Below are 18,666 nucleotides of genomic sequence, written 5' to 3' on the forward strand. Positions count from 1 at the left end.
ATTGCTTGCCAGGTGCTGTGAGCACCAGTAGTTGCAGCACAAACACAAAGGATACTGCCCTAGGATACCGATCACACCAACTTTAAGGAAGTCCATTAGAACACCAGTCGGTACAAGCCTCTGCTCCATTTATGTGGAGCCGGAACTATTGTTCACTTTCAGCACTTCCAATGCCCTTGGCTATTCAGAACACTAAATACATTATCCTTAGCAGAACGCAAAGGCTCCGAACTAAAGCGTACATCGCAAATTCACAGTTTCCATCTGAGAACAAGGGAGTGTTGTTGCATCCGTCGTATCGTGTAGGGTATGCACGTCAATGTTACATGAGCAATTCCGCAAACAGAAAGTCACAAGTAGAAAAAAAATGTTTTACAGATTAAAGGATTTACAAAAGAGATGGTGTCAGCATTGTTCTTTCCAGGAAGAGTGATCATTTTAGATTATGATGCTTTCGTTCAGTTTTGATGTGGGCGATCCTGCCTGTTCTTTGCTCTCTTCATCTTTGCTTTGAACCTCAATTTTAATATCAATGTCTCCACAGTGTTGACGAAGTTGCCGACTGCCATTACCACCAGCAAGATCCCGCAAACTACAACCTGGCAAATGGGAAAACATGGTGTAAATTTCAGTGCAGGGCAAGTGTCATACCAAGTAACATCTATTTGAGGCAGTTTGACCTATATAAGTCCTTCACCACCTTATTTTTAAAATATCTAGCAAATGTATCATCTTTGGAGTACCAAACGAAATCCCAAACAGCAATAAATTCAATAGAGAACAACTGAGCAATATAAACCAATATGGCATTCAACTAGCAATAGTGAAAACTATCGAGTTATTATTGCCTGCCATTCCGAGGCAAGCCCGTGCAAAGCTGTCTGAAGAAGCAATACTCCTACATAGGCTTCAAAACCCTGCAAACATGGAGTATCCAAGATCAAGTGCATCAGTGTAACATAGAAAGAATATTGTCTCCAATTAGACATAATTTAAGCGTGAAGAACCAACAACATGAAACAAAATATTCTGGCGAGGTTAAGATGAGTAGCAACTAGGAACTTGCCATGCTTTGAATTCACACACCACATACCTGTAAGATAAAAAGGACGGGATATAGCAGCAAGAGCTGCCCCTCCACACCAGCTGTTTCTCCAGCAACGACATCCATTCTTTTAGCCTGCAAGTAGTCAAATGAGAGGAAAGTTAGGTTGAGCTCAAGAAAGGTATGTAGATAATGGTATAAGACAACATTGATTGGTGGGTTCACATTGTAGCAGTAAGCACTGCCCACAAGATTTCTTTTACAAGAGTTTACTATCCGTATCTTAGATATTACTTATTAGTGCTGCTAATGTCTTTCCAAGAGACAGCACCTTACCTTTCCAAGAGCTATTCGAGTGCGTAATCTTTGACGCTGGTATCTATTCTGCAGATGCATTGCGATCCCTTGCATGATCGCCCACCGCAGGAAAAGTTGCACCCCTTTCTGCAAAAGATCATTGTTTGAGTGCAGTGTTAGAAGATCCGTGGGTGCTGCCAAGTGGTGCCTACTTCGGTGCTTCCTCTCCAAAAAAGATTACATACCTGCTTACTGGAGCAATCAGGCTGTCCCTTTATCTCCCATGTAAGACTCACAAGTGCCATTAGCATTGCTAGATAGTGGTGATATATCCACCTGAAAATGTAGTAGTGCATCATGAGGCTGTCCCTTAGGTTATAAAAAGAGACTAGACACGGGCTGCACATGCTGATGACAGGTCCCTCAAATACCAATAAATTTTCTGATTTGAGCACGCTTAACTGGCCATGTGTTATAAATAGGTATTTGCAGTTAATTGCTTAATGCTGCAGTCAGCAAGTTTAATATCTTAAGCAATGAGTTTAATATCTTAAGCAATGAAATTTCGGAACTGATGATCCCTTACCATGGACGAATATCACTACCATTTACAATCAATACATTCTCCCGCAAAGCAAAACTTGTGTACAGGAAGAGTAACCAAGCCTGTAAAGTAGGAGCACACTATTTAGACTGCTCTTATTGAACAATGCAGTGATGAGCAGAGTAAATATATTCAAGGTGTATCATAGTATCAACAAAATACCTGGTAAAGCTGAACTGCCAATGCCGGAAGGCATCCATCCCATATCCACCATCTCAGTAGGAGGAGGGTAGATGGAAATAACAGAAAATAATAGGCGGTCCTATCCTGCCAATGGAAAAGGTGAAACCATCAATATCATTGTGTCAGGAATGCTTATAGTTTACCAGATGCAATGTCAGTTCAGTCCCTAAGATCAATTATTTAAGGATTATCTGGATTCAATGTAAAAGAATATTATTGACTTAACATCACAACATATTTACCTGCACATAGCCCAGAATTATGTGTTATGTTGTAACTAGATGTTTACATAATATAACTATATCACATGTCAAACATGTTAGATGTTTCTTTTTTTTTTCCCCTCAAACACGCAGGAGAACTGCGCACTTGTATTAAAGAAGAAAGCACAGTCCAATTACAAAACCACACCAAACAAACACACGCAAAGCCTAGATTTGAATGAACATGCATGCAACGGACTAACACAGTACACGACCTACTAGCATTCAAGGCCATAAGGCTCTCAACTGTTGGATTGGATCCTGTGAGAGGTGGTTTGGAAGAACACACACAAGCATACACTGGGCACACGGAGTTTTCTAGTTGCTAACAGTTCTAATGGTATTAAAACATCTAATGCATATATTCAACCGTCCATTAGGGGGGGGGGGGGTTTCGGCCCATTCTATAGGTACAAAACCGACTTACTTTTGGCATAGTAACCGACATACTGTTGTTACAGTGACCGACATATTGTTGCAAACCGACATAGCAAAAAGATTAAACTAACTGACATCTAACCGACACACAAGGATTATACTAACATTACTCCTGCTAAGTCTTATGTGTTTGCTTAAGTTTAATTTGGACAATTCCAGTCGTAGCTCTAAGCTCCTGGAATCGAACTCGCCCTAATGCCTTTGTTAAGATGTCTACAAGCTAGTCCTTAGTGCCAATGAAGTCTGCACTAACATTCTTGTTGTCCAAGCACTCCCTGATGAAGTGGTAGCGCACATCGATGTGCTTGCTGTGCTCATGGAACACAGAATTTTTGCTCAGTGCTAAAGCTGATTTGTTGTCAACCTTGAGCTCAACGGTGTCGACAGGCTTCCTCTTGAAGTCTTTGAGCAATCGAGTCAACCACACACCTTGTGTAGCTGCAGCGGTGGCAACGACATACTCTGCTTCACAGGACGACAGGGCCACCGCCCTCTGTTCGAGGGAATGCCAACTCACCAGGTAGTCACCATAGAAGAACAGAGCACCAGAAGTGCTCTTTCGCGTATCAATGTCGCCTGCGAGGTCGCAATCGCTGTAGCCAACCAGTCGTCCCTCCTCCGCTTTTCCGTAGCGACAATCGTAGTTGATCGTCCCGGCAACATAGCGCAGGATCCTCTTCACGGCTGCCATATGCTCCTAAGTTGGCCGCTCCATGAAGTGGCTCACGAACCCGACGCTAAAGGCGAGATACGGCCACGTGTGAACGAGGTAGCGGAAGCTTCCAACAAGCCTCCTATACTCCGTCGCGTCCACTTCTGTCGCCATGCTCTCACGGTTGAGCTTAAGCCGTTCCTCCATCAGGGTGTCAGCAGGATTGCATTCTCTCATCCCCGCCATCTCCAGGATTCGAGCAGCGCAGTGCGCTTGCCGCACAACGTGATGCCAGCACCACCGCTACCCTGCTGGACCTCGATCCCAAGGTAGGAGAGTAAACCAAGGTCGCTCATCCAAAATTGAGTCTTCATCTCTACCTTAAATCGATCAATCTCCCACATTGCCAATCCTGTGATGATCATATCATCCATGTAGACCCCAAGGAGCAGCAGCGTGTTGTCATGGCCGCGCCGGTACGTCTCATGTTCGTGCGCGCTCTGCTCGAAGCCGAGAGCCCTCAATGTGCTGTTGAGCTTCGCGTTCCATGCGTGTGGTGCTTGTTGCAGACCGTAGAGCGCCTTCTGCATCCGCAAGACCTTGTGCTCTTCTATGATGACGACGAATCCCGAGGGTTGCGCAACATACACTTCCTCCTCCATTTTGTCGTTGAGAAAGGCTGATTTTACATCCATGTGATGGACAAGCCATTCCTCTTGGGCAGCTAGTGCCAACAGCAGGCGCACGGACTCCAGACGGACAACATGTGCGAATACCTCGTCGAAGTCCACACCCGGCTGTTGCACATAGCCCTTGGCGACGAGGCAAGCTTTGTGCTTGATCACAGCCCCGGCTTCGTCTTTCTTGAGCTTGAACACTCATTTGAGCCCGATTGGGCGGTGTCCATGCGGCAGCTCCACCAGCATCCATGTCCCGTTCTTCTCGACGGTCTTCATCTCTTCTAGCATCGTTGCTCGCCACGCCGTGTCGTGTTCCGCCTCAACAAAGGAGCTCAGCTCTCCTGTGCTTGCCAGGTGCAACTCAGCGTCGTCCAGGACGTGGGTAGCGTATCCCGCCGGAACTCCCTTGCCGCCGAGCAGCTTATCGACGATGCGGTAGCGTACTGGGTTGTCGCCGTGGTGCGCGTCAAGCCTGGCGCTATCATTCGACAGTGGTGTGACAAAGTTCGCCTCCCCGGTAGATTCGCTGCTCGGCGTTCTGGGCGACGCATCGGTCACTGCTGGGCTTGGTGCAGGGTCCGACTGAGGTGGGCCCATCAACCGCCAGGAGATGGGCTTGACTCACCATGAACTGCATGACGAAGTCGCTCGATGGAGCCACACTCCCAGCTGCATCCACCTCCCAGCTCCATCCGGCGTCCTCGTCGAAGATCACATCTCGCGAGACATAGACACGCTTGGTGCTCGGGTCGTAGAGACGGTACATCTTCGCGCCATGCTCGTAACCGATAAAGACACAGGGCGTGCTCCTATCATCAAGCTTCCACAAATGCGGTCGCGCCTCCTTGACGTACGCCAGACAACCGAATGTGCGCAAGAAGTTCATCGCCAGCTTTCGGCCATGCCACGCCTCGAACGACGTCATGCCATCCAGGCTCTTCATCAGTGCGCGATCGAGCAGAAGACGACGGTGCTCACCGCCTCCCCAAAACTCCGCTGGCATAACCCTCTGTTTCAAGAGCGCGCACGTCGTCGCGAGGATCGACTGATTGCACCTCTCCACCACGCCGTTCTGTTGTGGGTTGTACGGCGCGGAGAAGTGTCGTTGGACGCCATGATCCGTGCAGTGGCGCATGAATTCACCGCCGTTGTCGGTGCGGAGGATGTGAAGCTTCCGACCGCTCTCCACCTCCACCTCCACCTGGATCGCCTTGATCGCCACCCCTACGTCGCTCTTCGCAACCAGGAGCATCAACCACATATAGGGGCTGGCGTCGTCACAAAGATCTCCATGGACAAGGTCGAAGCGCTCTTTCGCCCGATACTTGGCCTGTGACGGACACAGAGCTCGGCGGTGTTTGGTGGTGACACACGTGTCGCACAACTACTCGACGTGCTCCAGCTGCGGCAGGCCTCGCAGCATCTCATGGTGCGCCAGTCGTCGTAGTGCGTCGAAGCTTATGTGGCTGTAACGCGCGTGCCACTGCCAGGTGTTCTCGCCATGGCGCGCTGCGAGACAGATGGGACATGCAACGTCGAGGCGCAAGAGTACAGCCGGTTGCACCTACGACGAACTTTGGCGAGGAGGCGGCGCAGGCAGTCCTAGACCCACAAGATGTCTTTGATCAGCACCTTGGAGCTACCCTTGTCCAGCTGACCTACGTTGATGATGTTCTTCAGCCGTGGGATGAAGTAGACGCCAGAGAGTGACTTGTGCTCTCTGTTCTCCCCAATGAACAGGATGGTGCCACAGCCGCGGATGTCAACCACCAAGCCATCTCCGAAACAGACGGAGCCTACCACACCTTGATCGAGCTTCGCGAAGACATCGTGGTGACCCGCATGTGGTTGGTGGCACCGGTGTCGAAGTACCAGCCCTCCAGGTCGTCATTGGCACCATGGACTTGCGCACGCAGCTTGAAGAGGTGGACATGGCTTGGCGGTGGCTCCTGCGCATCACTGAGAGCGCACATCTACACCATCAGGAGTGCAGGATCGTCTTCCTCCTCCTTGCCCTAGGCTAAATAAGCCTGCTCCTTGGGCAATCGATAGTCCTTGGCCCAATGGCCATAGCGGCCGCAATTGTGGCACTTGTCGTGGGAGAGATTGCGCGCAACCTCCTTGCCATCGGTGCCGCCGCCTCCCCCTTTCTTCCGCGGTGCGCATGCACGGCGACGGGCATTGCCGCTGCCTGAGGACCCTTCGCCCTGCTTCTGCTCCTTCATGCGCGAGAGCCATTGTTCCCTAGTGAGGAGGAGCTTTCCACCGACAGCAGGGGATCTTCCGGATCGAGACGATCCTCCACTGCCGTTAGCCTCCTAGTCACTTCCTTCAATCTGAGCGTCGAGAAATCGAGAAGAGCCTCAATGGACAAAGCAATTTGCGAAAATTTCTTGGGGACTACATGCAGATACTTTTCTACCTTCTGTTCTTCAATCGTTTCTCCGAGCGTGATAAGGTTGGTGACGAGGCCAGAGAGACGCATCACGAAATCGTCGATCGTCTCCCTGTCACAGAACGAGATTGCCTTGAAATCCTTCTGCAACTGTTGAGTAGAGGCCTTGCGGACGCGATTGTCACCGACGCACATCGATTTATAGCATCCCAGGCCTGCTTGGCGCTCGTTTTGACAGCTAGCGTGCCGATCATCTCCAACGTGATGTGGTCTTCCTGGAAATCCGCATCGCCAAACTCCACTGCGTCCCAGAAGCCGCGAGCCTGCAGCATGACCTTCATGAGTAGGCTCCAGTTGGCATAGTTGCTTCATGTGAGGATCGGGTACGACGCGCCGCCAACCTCCTTGACCACATGTTGGACGACCACATCACGTCCACCGACGTCTCGGTGCCGCAATCATCATGGCGGCGGCGATGGGGAGCGATGGCGGTTGAAGCGCCGTGGGGGACTCAGAGCAGCACCACTCATAGGAGCCGACATCGCCGGGATTGATCAACCCTAGTTGTGGTACCAATTGTTGGATTGGATCCTGCGAGAGGTGGGTTGAACGAACACACGCGAGCACACACTAGGCACATTTGTTTTCTAGTTGCTAACAACTTCTGATGGTATTAGAACATCTAATAAATACATTCAACCGAGGGGGGGGGGGGGTTCAGCCCATTATATAGGCACAAAACTGACTTACTGTTGCTACAGTAACCGGCATACTGGTGCTGCGGTGACTGACATACTGGTGCTGCAGTGACCGACATAGCAAAAAGATTAAACTAACTGATCTCTAACCGACACACAAGGATTATACTAACATTAGCCCCCTTGCATGGCAGGGGCCGGGGGTTGAGAGCAGGTTAGATGTTTCAGTAGCATGGCTCTCTGAGTTTGAGCATTTGCCATGCTTATCTTGATAATTTGAGTTTCTCTTAAAATTTTACAAGCAGTAGCAAATTATCGGTGACATATATTATACGAATTGTGTCAGAATGCCTATCAGACATCAAAATTTACACCAACCGGAGCAATTGTTAAAATGCATCTTTATCACACTAGAACTAGTTAACAATTTAAGCAGATAACGTAATTAATTTAGTTTGCGATATCATATCCGAAAAATCTGCATACGTAAAGTGAAGACATTGAAGAAGTATCTTAAACGTACCCTATAATTATTGTATTCATCCTTGACTTTGAGCCTATCCTCCTTCCTCGTCACCCGCACATTCACAGGGCCAAGAAACTTCTTAAGGAACTTCCCTGCATGTTCAGAAGAAAGTATATCTAGATTTGTAGACCATGATCCATAAATAACAATTAAACTTCAGCCTGAGGCAAAATGGGGGATATGAAATAAAATATATCTAACCATTTCCCTTGCTGGGGAGAAATGAAGCGACATCACTATCTGTGATTGCTACCCTGGCACGCTCCAAATCCTCCTCGACCTGCAGCAAGTACAAATGGCAAACTGAGATGATATCCACAGAAAACAAAATCATAGAGAACACATATTAGCTAAAAAGAGCAAAACAAAACAATCATGAATTAAGAAATAAATATCTTGGGAATTACAATAGAGTTCACAGCAATCCCGATTTTGTGGTCTCATTTTCAAGGCATGTAGGTTCATGCGCAGAGTTTTGCTAGAGGTGATGTATCGCCAGTATATAGCCTCCTTAGACCAATTCATAGGATCTAATTATCTATGGCATGCTGCAATGCAGCAGAACAAGTTCTAAGATCCAAAACTATGTCAACCTAACCAAAATGAAAGAAGAACAGAGAGTTAACATCCCAGTTTGCACAAAACCATTTCATGAGCCAGAAAGGAAAACAGTGAAATGCACATGGATTTTTTCCCCCAGAAAATCCAGCGATTCTTTAACAAACGAGCTTATTGGAACCAAAGGACACATGCTACTAATCTGAAAGTTCAAACAGTAAAGACATATAAAGTGCATGAATGCAAATTGACAACCCAAACAAGGGTCGGCCAACAATGCCTGATTCCCGGCACATCAAAATATCATCAACCTCCACCTAAACTGCCTGATTCCAATATGGTAGCTCACTCGGAGCAAACAGTTGGCTTGAAAATTGGCACAAGTATTCAAGTCGTCTTATGCTCTTACAGACAAAGGTTCCCCCTACTTGTGAAACACAAGTTTCTGAAACTCCTAAATGATGGGGCTCCGCTCAGATGGAATCAAATCCTCGAATATCCCAAACTGTACTGGGATGTAACCATTCCAGAGCATCGAACACGGAACATCTGGATGGGCACACCCCAACCTCCTAGGGAGCAAATTAAGACTCCGGGCGGACATCGCCATGTATCACAGCAAACGATGCACATGATCGGATTGCGGCGCAAATTTTGATGATATCCCCGCCGCACGCCTCCGGGCTCACGCACGGAGCGCAAATGCTAAAACTACACATGAATTTGCTTTGCAAGCTAACCGCGATCTGAACTAGTATGAAGCTAGAAGGGTTCAAAGTTGAAGCCAACCAGCGAAGCGGCGAAGGGAAGAGAGGAGCAACTGCAGAGAGAGAGAGAGAGAGAGAGAGAGAGAGAGAGAGAGAGAGAGAGAGAGAGATCGAATCGAGCCCGGAGCGGGAGGAGGGGATAGAAGGCGACCTTATCGACCGTGGAGGGGTCGAGGCCGGAAAGCGACCCCTGGAGGCGTCGGAAGTCGGCGTCGAGCGCCGTGGCGCGACGGCGCAGCGCGTCCTCCTCTGCGGCGCGGCTCGCGACAAGGGCAACCGCGGCCTCCCGCAGCTCCCGCGCCGCCTCGGCCGCGGCCGCCGCCTCCGCCTCGAGACCGCGCGCTTCGCCGTCGCGTGACATTGCCTGTCACGGTCGCCGGTGGATGGAGAAGGAAGAGGCTGGACCTGGATTGGAATAGAGCAGAGGCTTCTGCTTCGTTGTTGTGTTGGCACCATCCCACTGACCGGTGGGTCCCACCTAAAAGCATTATTTTTCTTTTCTTTGTTATTCGTTAAACATCATTATCTGGGGCTTAATTGATGCCACGTAGGACTAGACAAAATTAGCTGACATTCATTGTCTTGTGATGGTGTTGACCAGCCACAAATTAATAGTCCAAAGCCTGGACTTCGACATGAACCTGCCTGACGATATGGTCGATCCAGCAGTGATTTCTTTTCGATTCTGAGTTTCGCAACATAAAAAGGGAGCAAACCCAAAGCAAGTCACATTCATATGTTATCATCATCCAAGAGCAGTGTATCAAGTAATACTCTCAGAAAGAGGTACATAATTTTGAGGAACAGATACAAAATCAATGTGAATTTACAGATCTGATGAGCTGACTTGTTTCACACAACCCACTTGGGGCACTAAGACAATGGTGCTTGCTGGAGGAACCTGATCTTGTAACTGAAAGCGACTTCAACAATTTCCAACTCATAGAATACATTGTTGAAGCATCAAGTAATATTCTAGTCCTCACAAAAAAAAAAGAAAAAGAAAAAAGGAATTTTAGCCAGCAGTGTGTGCAGCATCAGATGCGTTACAAAAAGTTAACCACTTGGGGTCCAAGCTTAATATCCGCTGGATATTATATGCAGACACATTTTTCCACTTCAGTTGAAATGTCTGTGATGGTCTCCCATTAGTTGGCCTTGAAAGAGAACACGATCAAGTGCTATTTGGTTCATCCAGATCACAGATTCAGATGCAAGTTCCGTAAACTGGCAGATTCAATGTGCAAACAGTCGAGCTGCCTCAAAGATCCTGCAAACAACAGTTAAGCAGCAAGCCTTACTTAGTATTTCAGGCAAGCGAGGATTATTCTGTCAGGACCACATTGAACATATTGCTATCTAAGTTTTCAATTGCATTGATCCTTCTTTTTTTAAAAATGGAACGTATAGTATATAATATTCAAGGAAAGAGTAAATGTGAAGCTGAACAAACATCAATAAAGACTTAAATATCAAAGCCCAATGTTCATGCATGTCTTAAAAAAGTATGGACACAGGGCAAAATTATATCAAACTTTTCTGCAGAGAAATGCATGCTATGTCATACATACATTGCACAACCAATTGGAGAGCTCTACAATGTATTAGTCGTCCTTGTATCTTCAAACAGGGAAGAGTGCCCCGAGTGCACAATATAATATGATCATCATCCTGTTTTCTGTTGGAGCCATTGAGAGAATCAGAGAGATATGCTTCAAAATATAAAGGTAATACTGCACAAATATAAAATCAAGCTAAGTAAAAGTAACTAATTTCAAGGGTCCGATAAAATAAAAGCCTGCAAAACCATAATTCTTTAGCCATAGCTTTCGGTAAATTAAATCACTCATTTTGTTTATCATATTTTGTATTATTTGATTAATGGATAAAATATGAGTAATGATTCAGATTACCAAGTGCATCTTTTAGCTATTAACATAAAAACAAAGAAAGACACTATCACTTTTCATACTTACCAGTAATCTAAAACCTGACTAGTATACTATCAATAGTCTTCAATTGCTCCATTTCTTCTGAATTAGCCATTCCCGGATCCAAATAACACAACTGATAATATGACATGCACACCAGATGTATTATAAAAGTGTATTAAATGCCAGTAACCCTTCTTAATTTCACATATTTTAGACCATGGACGTACCTGATACTGTGACTTCCTGAGGGTGTGGACACCTCTTTTCACCAGGCTCTGCCATCCTCTTTTGCTTCTAAGAGACCTTTCTAGATCTGCTGTTCTCTGCAGCCATTAAAGCTAAACATTTGAATAATAAATTTTACAGAGAAAACAGAAATACAAAGTCTAGACAAGCAGTAAACAAGATTCAAAATAGATTATGTTTATAAAGTAAAGGAGTCAAGGAGTAGAAAATATAATCCGCAGTATGTTGCAACACATCAAAACAATGACATGGTACAAGGAATATTTTGTTTGTGGCAAGTGCTTTTGAATTCTAAGCTGCTGCTTTCTCAGTCAGTGTTACAAGATCCATTCACATAAAAAGCGAGAGGTCCTGAGATGTTTTTCAACAGAGTAAAAAAGAGCATAGCTGCATGCACACTGAGCTAGAAACCGGCTGTTCAGTCTGTGTTAGTGGTCCTGAAAGTGATTGTTCAAGCAAATAGTGTGAGACATGAAAATAACAAATAGACAGATACTTATTGACCTTCTAAAACAACAAAATAATAACATAATCTGAACTTCAAACGAACTGTGAAATTAAATCTTAAATAATCGACAAAATGAAGGGAAAATAGTGTACACTGACAAAAGGAATTATAACCATAACTTACATGGCCAGGATCTAAAATCAAAAGGGTGTATTGGTCCTGAGAACCATGATGGCCCGTCTTCTTTTGAATCCCAACTATGGTCCTTGAATGACCTTGATGTTGGAAATACAGTGGGCTGTGTGAATCCAGGATCTTTAGTTAGTCTACAACATCCAGGATTATGAGATAGAACATTTCCCAAGACAGAGATAGAGGAGCTCTTACGTTTTATCGCTGACAGTGACACATTGTGTGCCCAATCTATCAGAATGCCCGCTTGCAAAGTAGTTCCAAACCCAGTCGACAAGGACCTGCTGGCCTCTCATACTTTCAGCATCCTCACGACAAAGCTCAGAGGATGATCTTGGAGGATTGCTCTTTACCAAGAACTTGTCCATAGGCCCTCGTACTTGACTCACTGCACGTTTTCCATTCTTACTTTGGAGGCCAGATGATTCTGTGCTATCAAAATCTACAATCCTTGCACGGAGACCAAAAGAGCGGAAGAGGGTAGCACATTCTGTAGCCCCTATCCATTTCTTGGCACCATAAACTTTGTTATGAAAATGGCTCGAACCAATAGTATCGAAATTTTTATCCCAAGCAATCTCAAGCCACCTCTGGAGCGAAGGGATGTCAGGAACAAATCCAGAGCCACCAAATAACACTTCTCTTGCTTTTGGTCTTTGCTTTAACAAATGAGAGCTTAGCATCTGAATATTTCTCCATCCACATCCCCATCCCTTGTCTTCTGATGAAAGACTCTGATGATGGTCAACATGGCCCAATATTATACTTGTGGAAGAGCCACCCTCTGATTCCAAGCAGATATTCAACAAGTTCATAATGCCACCTTCTATTTCTTGAACTTGGCTTCTAATTTGTGCTCCAACCAAACAAGAAATTTGTTCATCCAATACCTTTCCATAATGAGACGAGTATCCACAAATGCTTGATGAGGCCCCTCTAGCACTAGAATCACTAGTGAATGATCCTCTACAAAGTTCAGGAGCATTCTGCAAAAAAGATCAACAGGGTGGATAACATTGCCATAAGAAGGTATGCAAAACAACGAGGGCCCAAGTGCTTTTGGGAGGATCAATAGGATAATAAGAAGTTAAGAACAGTATTTCACTAGCTGCTCTATAGAAGCATATTTCTAGTGAAGAGTTTAAAACGTTGAAAACAACAAAGCCAAGCACGAAGCATTTATAAGCATGTGCATCTAGCACACATGAAATGCAAACACGCGTAAACCTATATCCCTGCACACAAAACCTTCTAATGTTGAAATGATCAATGATATACTGCTACTACTTTTTTTTTACAGAAAACAACATGAGCATAATACTACCATGATATCTGTATTCGATTCAGAAAGTGTCATCTGATGTGCCAATTCCATGTCCCTTTGAAGTTCATCATCGTCGAAGTGGCTATTGGCGTGCCTACAAATGATCAGGGAGAACTACACATAAGGTACAGTTAGGTAGCACATAGTACCACACTAAAGAAAAAAGGAGTTATCAAATAGTAGAAGCACAGAGAAAAATTGGCCATTACCGTTCCAGCTCAATTGTAAGAACTTGTATATTGCATATGGGACAAGATGAGATCATCTCCACAGGAACCTTCCTACAGTAGAAACAGTAAAAAGCTTCATCCACAGAACTAGAATCCAAGTAATACCACTACTCATGGCGCAACCGTTTTGCCAATAGGGGTAAAATACTCAATATCTGAAAATCTGATAAAAGTAGAACTAAGCAATCATTGGCGTCATCAGGATCTCACACACGGGCTTGCACAACTATATACGCGCCACACAATGAGCAGCGAAAAGGAAGAAGATTCTCGAGCTGTATATATTACTGTATATATGTGCAGATGTGATGGGATCACAAGGACTTGACAACATCAACTAGGACCTGAAAAACCTCTCAAATATGCACATGCAGCAGAGGCCAACTGGAATCATTCACTTGCCAATTTAGCTGTGTAGCAAACGATTCTCAATCCGACTACTGAAGATTTCATGGTGAACAATTTAGAAGGAAGGATGACAGTGGCAATCATAGTATTATGACTGGTGCTATCTAGACTCAGACATGACCACCAGCCAAATATCTACATAGCTGCAAGTGTACCATACATCAAGCCAGAAAGCGTGAAACATGGCAGGCACACTCGCATAGTTTTACCCGTTTTGACGAGGGAAGATTAAGCTAGCAATGTGATGGAACTCGCAAATAAACGAGTAGTTGTCTATTTTGAAGCAGGAAGTAGCATTAAAGAATCCCTTTAATCAGACAGTATTTTTTCCCCTCAAGAATACAATCAAGCAGGCAGGCAGTTGCACATGAGTTGTGATCAGCAGGTAGACAAGCTACCACGATCAAGTGTTGGAGGAGAGGCACTTGCACATGGCAAATTTCTTGAAGCAATAAAAAAAGGGTCTATCTAGTTATCTGTTGAAAGATTTAGGGGTGAAAAATTTGTCATCGCTTCTGCCGCTCCGCCCCGCCCCATGCGCCTAGCTAGGTTTGCACTGTTCCATGTTCGGGTACACGACAAGCATATTGGAAAGGTACACATGTGGGTAGGATCTGTAATTAGAGAGAGAGAGAGAAGCATACCAAACGGTAGCAACAGGCCTGGGGGGGCTAGCAGCCGGCCGGAGAAGTTGTCCAACGGCGGCGAATTAGGAGGCAACGGAGGCTGAGGAAGACAGCGAGTCCAGCAAAACCATGAAGACTCTACGAGGGAGGAAAGGCGACTCGCACGGCGGCGAGGGCGAGCGATGCAAAGCGGAGCACGGGGCGACGGGCGGCGGCTGGAGTTTGGAAGCCGCCTGGGAATTGGAGCCGAGGAAGGGGAAGGTGAGGCGAGGCGAGGCGTGGCGAGTCTTGATGGGCTTCCAAGGAGAATCGTTGGGCCTGTGCAAACTTACGGCCCAACACACAACAGCAAAGCCTGACGCGCGTCCGAGGGGAGGGAAGACCGAGCTTTTTTATTTTTGGAAAAAATCCATATTACCAGCTTCAACTATTGCTCAAGCCTATTTATCTCTCCAAACTGTAAAATCAGATATCCCATCTTTTTTAACTATTTAAACTGGTATGATTTACCTTTTTAACAGGTTTTGATGGTGATTTCATCCTAAGTGACGATAACTCAATCTACCATGTTGGCAACATTTTACTAATGTGGCATCAATTAATTAAAAAAATTCAAAATTTCAAAAAATACTAGAGATAATTTTAAGAACTTCTGTGATTTTTTAAAAAAATAATAATATCCTTTTCATAATATTTCATATAGAGTAAGCTTGAAAAAAAAGAAAAATCATGTTTTAAAAAACGTTTAGCTCATTCATTAACTCACGTCAAGGAAAATATTAACGTACAAACATAGATTTTTTTTATAATATACCTTAAGAGAATATTTAAAATTAATTTTACTTCATTTGGAGTTTTATTAATTTCTCCATAATTTTTACAAAGTTCACAAGCATAAAGTGGACATGTTGATTTTCGTAAGTTTCCTTGTAAAATCGATAACTAATTCATCTGAGCTTCAAATCAAGTAAAACAAAATTATTAGTTTCCTTGTAACATTATGTGCATGATAAAAGTATTTATATTCATGAAAAGGTTGTATATTTTATGTGAGAAATTTTATTTGCTAAACCTGGGTAAATGCATAGTTAATTATTTGTTAATCTAAAAATCTCAATTTTTTTAGTCTTCTTACATGATCCTCTATCTTTTAAAAATACATGAAATCATGAAATAGTTATTGTAACATGCAGGATTGAATAAATGTGTTACAACTAGATTAATTCATAACTAATCCAAAACACCCTAAAAATAGTGAAACTACTTTTATTAGTTTACTTAAACAGTTATTTGTGTAGGAAAAATAATGGTGAACATGAAAAAGTTAATTACATTGCATTTTCATAACATGTTCACATTTACGCTTCTGAACTTTATAAAAATTATGGAGAAATTAATAAAAGTCAAATGAAGTGAAACTAATTTTATATATCCTCTTAAGGTACATTTGACAACAAAAAATTATGTGTTTTTATGTTAATATTTTTTAACATGAGTTAATAAACGAGTTGCACGTTTTTTCATGTTTTTTCTTCTTTTTTCAAGCTTCCTATTCATGAAATATGATAGAAAGGATATTATTTTTGAATATTTTTTTCACAAAAGGTGTTAGAATTTTCTCTATATTTTACAATTTTTTGTGATTTTTATGAAAAAAAATTATGCCACGTCAGTGAAACACTGCCAACAGGGCAGGCTGAGTTATCATCGCGTAGAATGAAACCACCATTAAAACTAGTTAAGAAGGTAAATTACACCGGTTTGAATAGTTGAAAGAGGTGGGATATCTGGTTTTACGGTTCAGGGATAAATAGACTCGAGCAATAGTTGATGGATGCATTATGGACTTTTTTCTTTATTTTTATATTTCAAAAATAAAAAAATGTTGTGTAAAAAATATAATACATATATAAGGACAAGCAGGCTGTCCATGCACGGCTCAAAGTTGAGTGCACGCCACCATTTTTTCCTTTTACCCTACTTACCTAGTAGTATATATCTTTTTTTTGCGAAAAGGGGAAGGGATTTCATTCATATAGGATGCAAATACATCCTTAGTTTATATTCACCCTCAAACAACAACTAAAAAAACCAGGGCCTTTCTGCTATCTTCAACCTCTATCATGTCTTCTGTGCATCTGACGTCGATGAGCTGAAGCCAATGACGTAGGACACCGAAGACCTTGTCTTTCATTCATCGTAGTCAACACCAAGACCCAAAATGACTCAAAACATTGTAAAGATGCAACAACCAATGACTCGAAAGCTCCACCACATCGTATTTGGGACACTGAATGAGCATCAACAGTCTCAACATTGAACTCTATCAAGATCCTCAAGCTGACTCACCAACTTTAGGTTTGCTAAAGTTGGAGACCCAGCAGCCTCGTTCGTCATCACCCAACAAAAATTCAGTAACCCCTATACATGAACCAAACACTTAAAAGATATAGAAAATCCTCCCAATCATAACACATACCTCCTAAGGTCATCGCGGGAGAGGTCATTGGAGCCGACAAACACTTCTAGCATAGCCCAGAGGATCAAAAGATTGGCGAGCACCACTACAGACACCAGCCAAATGAAACCAACACCAAACTTACCTATTCTACAGCCTAACAACTACTAATATACTCTATTAACTAGTCGAGACTTCGATCTACCTATTCCGCTCTTTCTCCGGTGCCGAAAGGCCACATAAGGAGGGGAAATGGATGAGATAGACGTCGCACCTTTATGTACTGTAGCTGAGGAACGACATTTGAGGTGTCGTCTGATTAGTTTACCTATAGTGTGTATATATATATGACCCACGAAATAAATTAGTTAATTAGTGCTTAAGCGTAACGTAAAGCAGGCATGGCAGATTCCCGTGCACCTTAATTTCATGCTCAACGCTAGTTCTTTGCGTGAACATCTTCTCTCTCATTTGTTTCACTCAAAATTAAAATAGCTAGGGGGCTGCTCTAGCATGCATGCATATAATAAGACGAGACGACGACTAATTTCAGTACCTGCTGAAGCAGCGCGACTCATCTGCACTGCAGGAATGAATGAATGAATCTGCAGGCTACCTGCACTGGTTTTTTCTTGCAATTCGACCAATGAATATAATCAAGCATGATGATCATCGATATAATTTATCTTGTTATATATATACATCTATCTTGATATCTCGTCTACATGTACATATACATATACATATACATATATACATATATATGCTTAATTAATTTAGGATAAGACGAATAAGATTTGGATTTGATTGATTTTATTTATTTATTTGCGGAAGGGGCTGGAAGCCGGGTTATATTAATCTGGCACAGCTTACAACCCTGGTTTGCATAACAGACCCTGGAGAAGAACAAGATTACAGGTAGGTCCACAACCAGTCCTTCTCCAATTACAACTTTTTTTCACAAGAAACCCCTACAGAACAAAGAAATCACATCTAATATTCATAGGGCCTTCATCTTGGTGCCCGTGCTGAGCGCCGCCAGCCAATCCATCGAAGGAGGAGAGGTGGTGTTCAAGTCGGGAAAAGGCCCAGACCATGCTGCCTGAAAAGACACCCACCCTTGGACAGCCGCAAGACAATTATCCTCTCGAGCACATCGGCCGTCATCCTTGATGACATTGACAAACGACAAGTTAGCGTCATCGACGAAGTCGTCGACCCGGAGAAAACGCCTCCAAGAATGAAACCAAAGGTAGCATTGGCGACCCAAAACAACCAAAACTCCAGCAACGGGAGAAGATCTACCTCCACTCTAACCGCTACTCCTTTTAATTGTAAATATAGATCGTTTTAGCCTTCTCAATTATTCTATAAATATAAGTCATTCTCAAATTTCTATGCACTTTTTTCTCTTTTGTTCCTTTTTATTCTTGTTTAATAAATGCCATCACTCTCATAAATAAATATTTATCTTTTCTAATTCAGAATAAATAAGAGGTAATAAGATTATTTGATTTATTTTTTTAATTCTTATATATAAATCTAAAATGATCTATATTTATAATCGAATGGAGTATTAGGTAAAGAAAAACATACCTCAACTTCTCCACACCAGATATCACCCTGGTGACAACGCAACTGCCATGAAAAAAGATGGATTTCCAGAATCCCCAAACCGTTGACGACACTGATGG

General features: G+C 43.6%; 2 protein-coding genes across 4 annotated transcripts; both read right to left on the reverse strand.

Annotated features, from left to right (window-relative positions):
• Window positions 1-263: 263 nt before the first annotated feature.
• LOC133922863 (uncharacterized) lies at window positions 264-9,541 on the reverse strand. The gene is made up of 10 exons (XM_062368384.1): window positions 9,258-9,541; window positions 7,983-8,061; window positions 7,779-7,873; window positions 2,109-2,213; window positions 1,929-2,008; window positions 1,588-1,678; window positions 1,382-1,489; window positions 1,094-1,180; window positions 849-917; window positions 264-599 (listed from the first exon to the last, which is right to left on the reverse strand). Exons 1-10 carry the CDS (start codon window positions 9,465-9,467, stop codon window positions 459-461), a joined length of 1,065 nt encoding a protein of 354 aa, XP_062224368.1. The 5' UTR covers window positions 9,468-9,541; the 3' UTR covers window positions 264-458.
• A 272-nt stretch (window positions 9,542-9,813) lies between these two features.
• LOC133922864 (uncharacterized) lies at window positions 9,814-14,803 on the reverse strand. Of its 3 annotated transcripts, none has more exons than XM_062368386.1 (9): window positions 14,533-14,801; window positions 13,460-13,527; window positions 13,251-13,344; window positions 12,122-12,912; window positions 11,918-12,032; window positions 11,268-11,363; window positions 11,083-11,173; window positions 10,678-10,784; window positions 9,814-10,376 (listed from the first exon to the last, which is right to left on the reverse strand). In XM_062368386.1, exons 2-7 carry the CDS (start codon window positions 13,513-13,515, stop codon window positions 11,090-11,092), a joined length of 1,236 nt encoding a protein of 411 aa, XP_062224370.1. In that variant the 5' UTR covers window positions 13,516-13,527; window positions 14,533-14,801; the 3' UTR covers window positions 9,814-10,376; window positions 10,678-10,784; window positions 11,083-11,089. The 3 variants fall into 3 exon arrangements, with proteins under 3 accessions (XP_062224370.1, XP_062224369.1, XP_062224371.1); XM_062368385.1 differs by having other exon boundaries at window positions 13,460-13,531; window positions 14,533-14,800; XM_062368387.1 differs by lacking the exons at window positions 9,814-10,376; window positions 10,678-10,784; window positions 11,083-11,173; window positions 11,268-11,363 and adding an exon at window positions 11,371-11,723 and having other exon boundaries at window positions 13,460-13,531; window positions 14,533-14,803.
• Window positions 14,804-18,666: the final 3,863 nt, after the last annotated feature.

This window comes from Phragmites australis, chromosome 6, assembly GCF_958298935.1.
Source record: "Phragmites australis chromosome 6, lpPhrAust1.1, whole genome shotgun sequence".
Classification (NCBI taxonomy): domain Eukaryota; kingdom Viridiplantae; phylum Streptophyta; class Magnoliopsida; order Poales; family Poaceae; genus Phragmites; species Phragmites australis.

Coding starts and splice junctions, on each gene's coding strand:
- LOC133922863 (XM_062368384.1), bottom strand. CDS start 9,467: ATGTCACGCGACGGCGAAGCGCGCGGTCTCGAGGCGGAGGCGGCGGCC. Junction 7,874..7,982: donor TCTCCCCAGCAAGGGAAATG/GTTAGATATATT, acceptor CTGAACATGCAG/GGAAGTTCCTTAAGAAGTTT. Junction 1,490..1,587: donor CTGATTGCTCCAGTAAGCAG/GTATGTAATCTT, acceptor GATCTTTTGCAG/AAAGGGGTGCAACTTTTCCT.
- LOC133922864 (XM_062368386.1), bottom strand. CDS start 13,515: ATGATCTCATCTTGTCCCATATGCAATATACAAGTTCTTACAATTGAG. Junction 12,913..13,250: donor AATCGAATACAGATATCATG/GTAGTATTATGC, acceptor TCTTTTTTGCAG/AATGCTCCTGAACTTTGTAG. Junction 12,033..12,121: donor GTCACTGTCAGCGATAAAAC/GTAAGAGCTCCT, acceptor GGATTCACACAG/CCCACTGTATTTCCAACATC.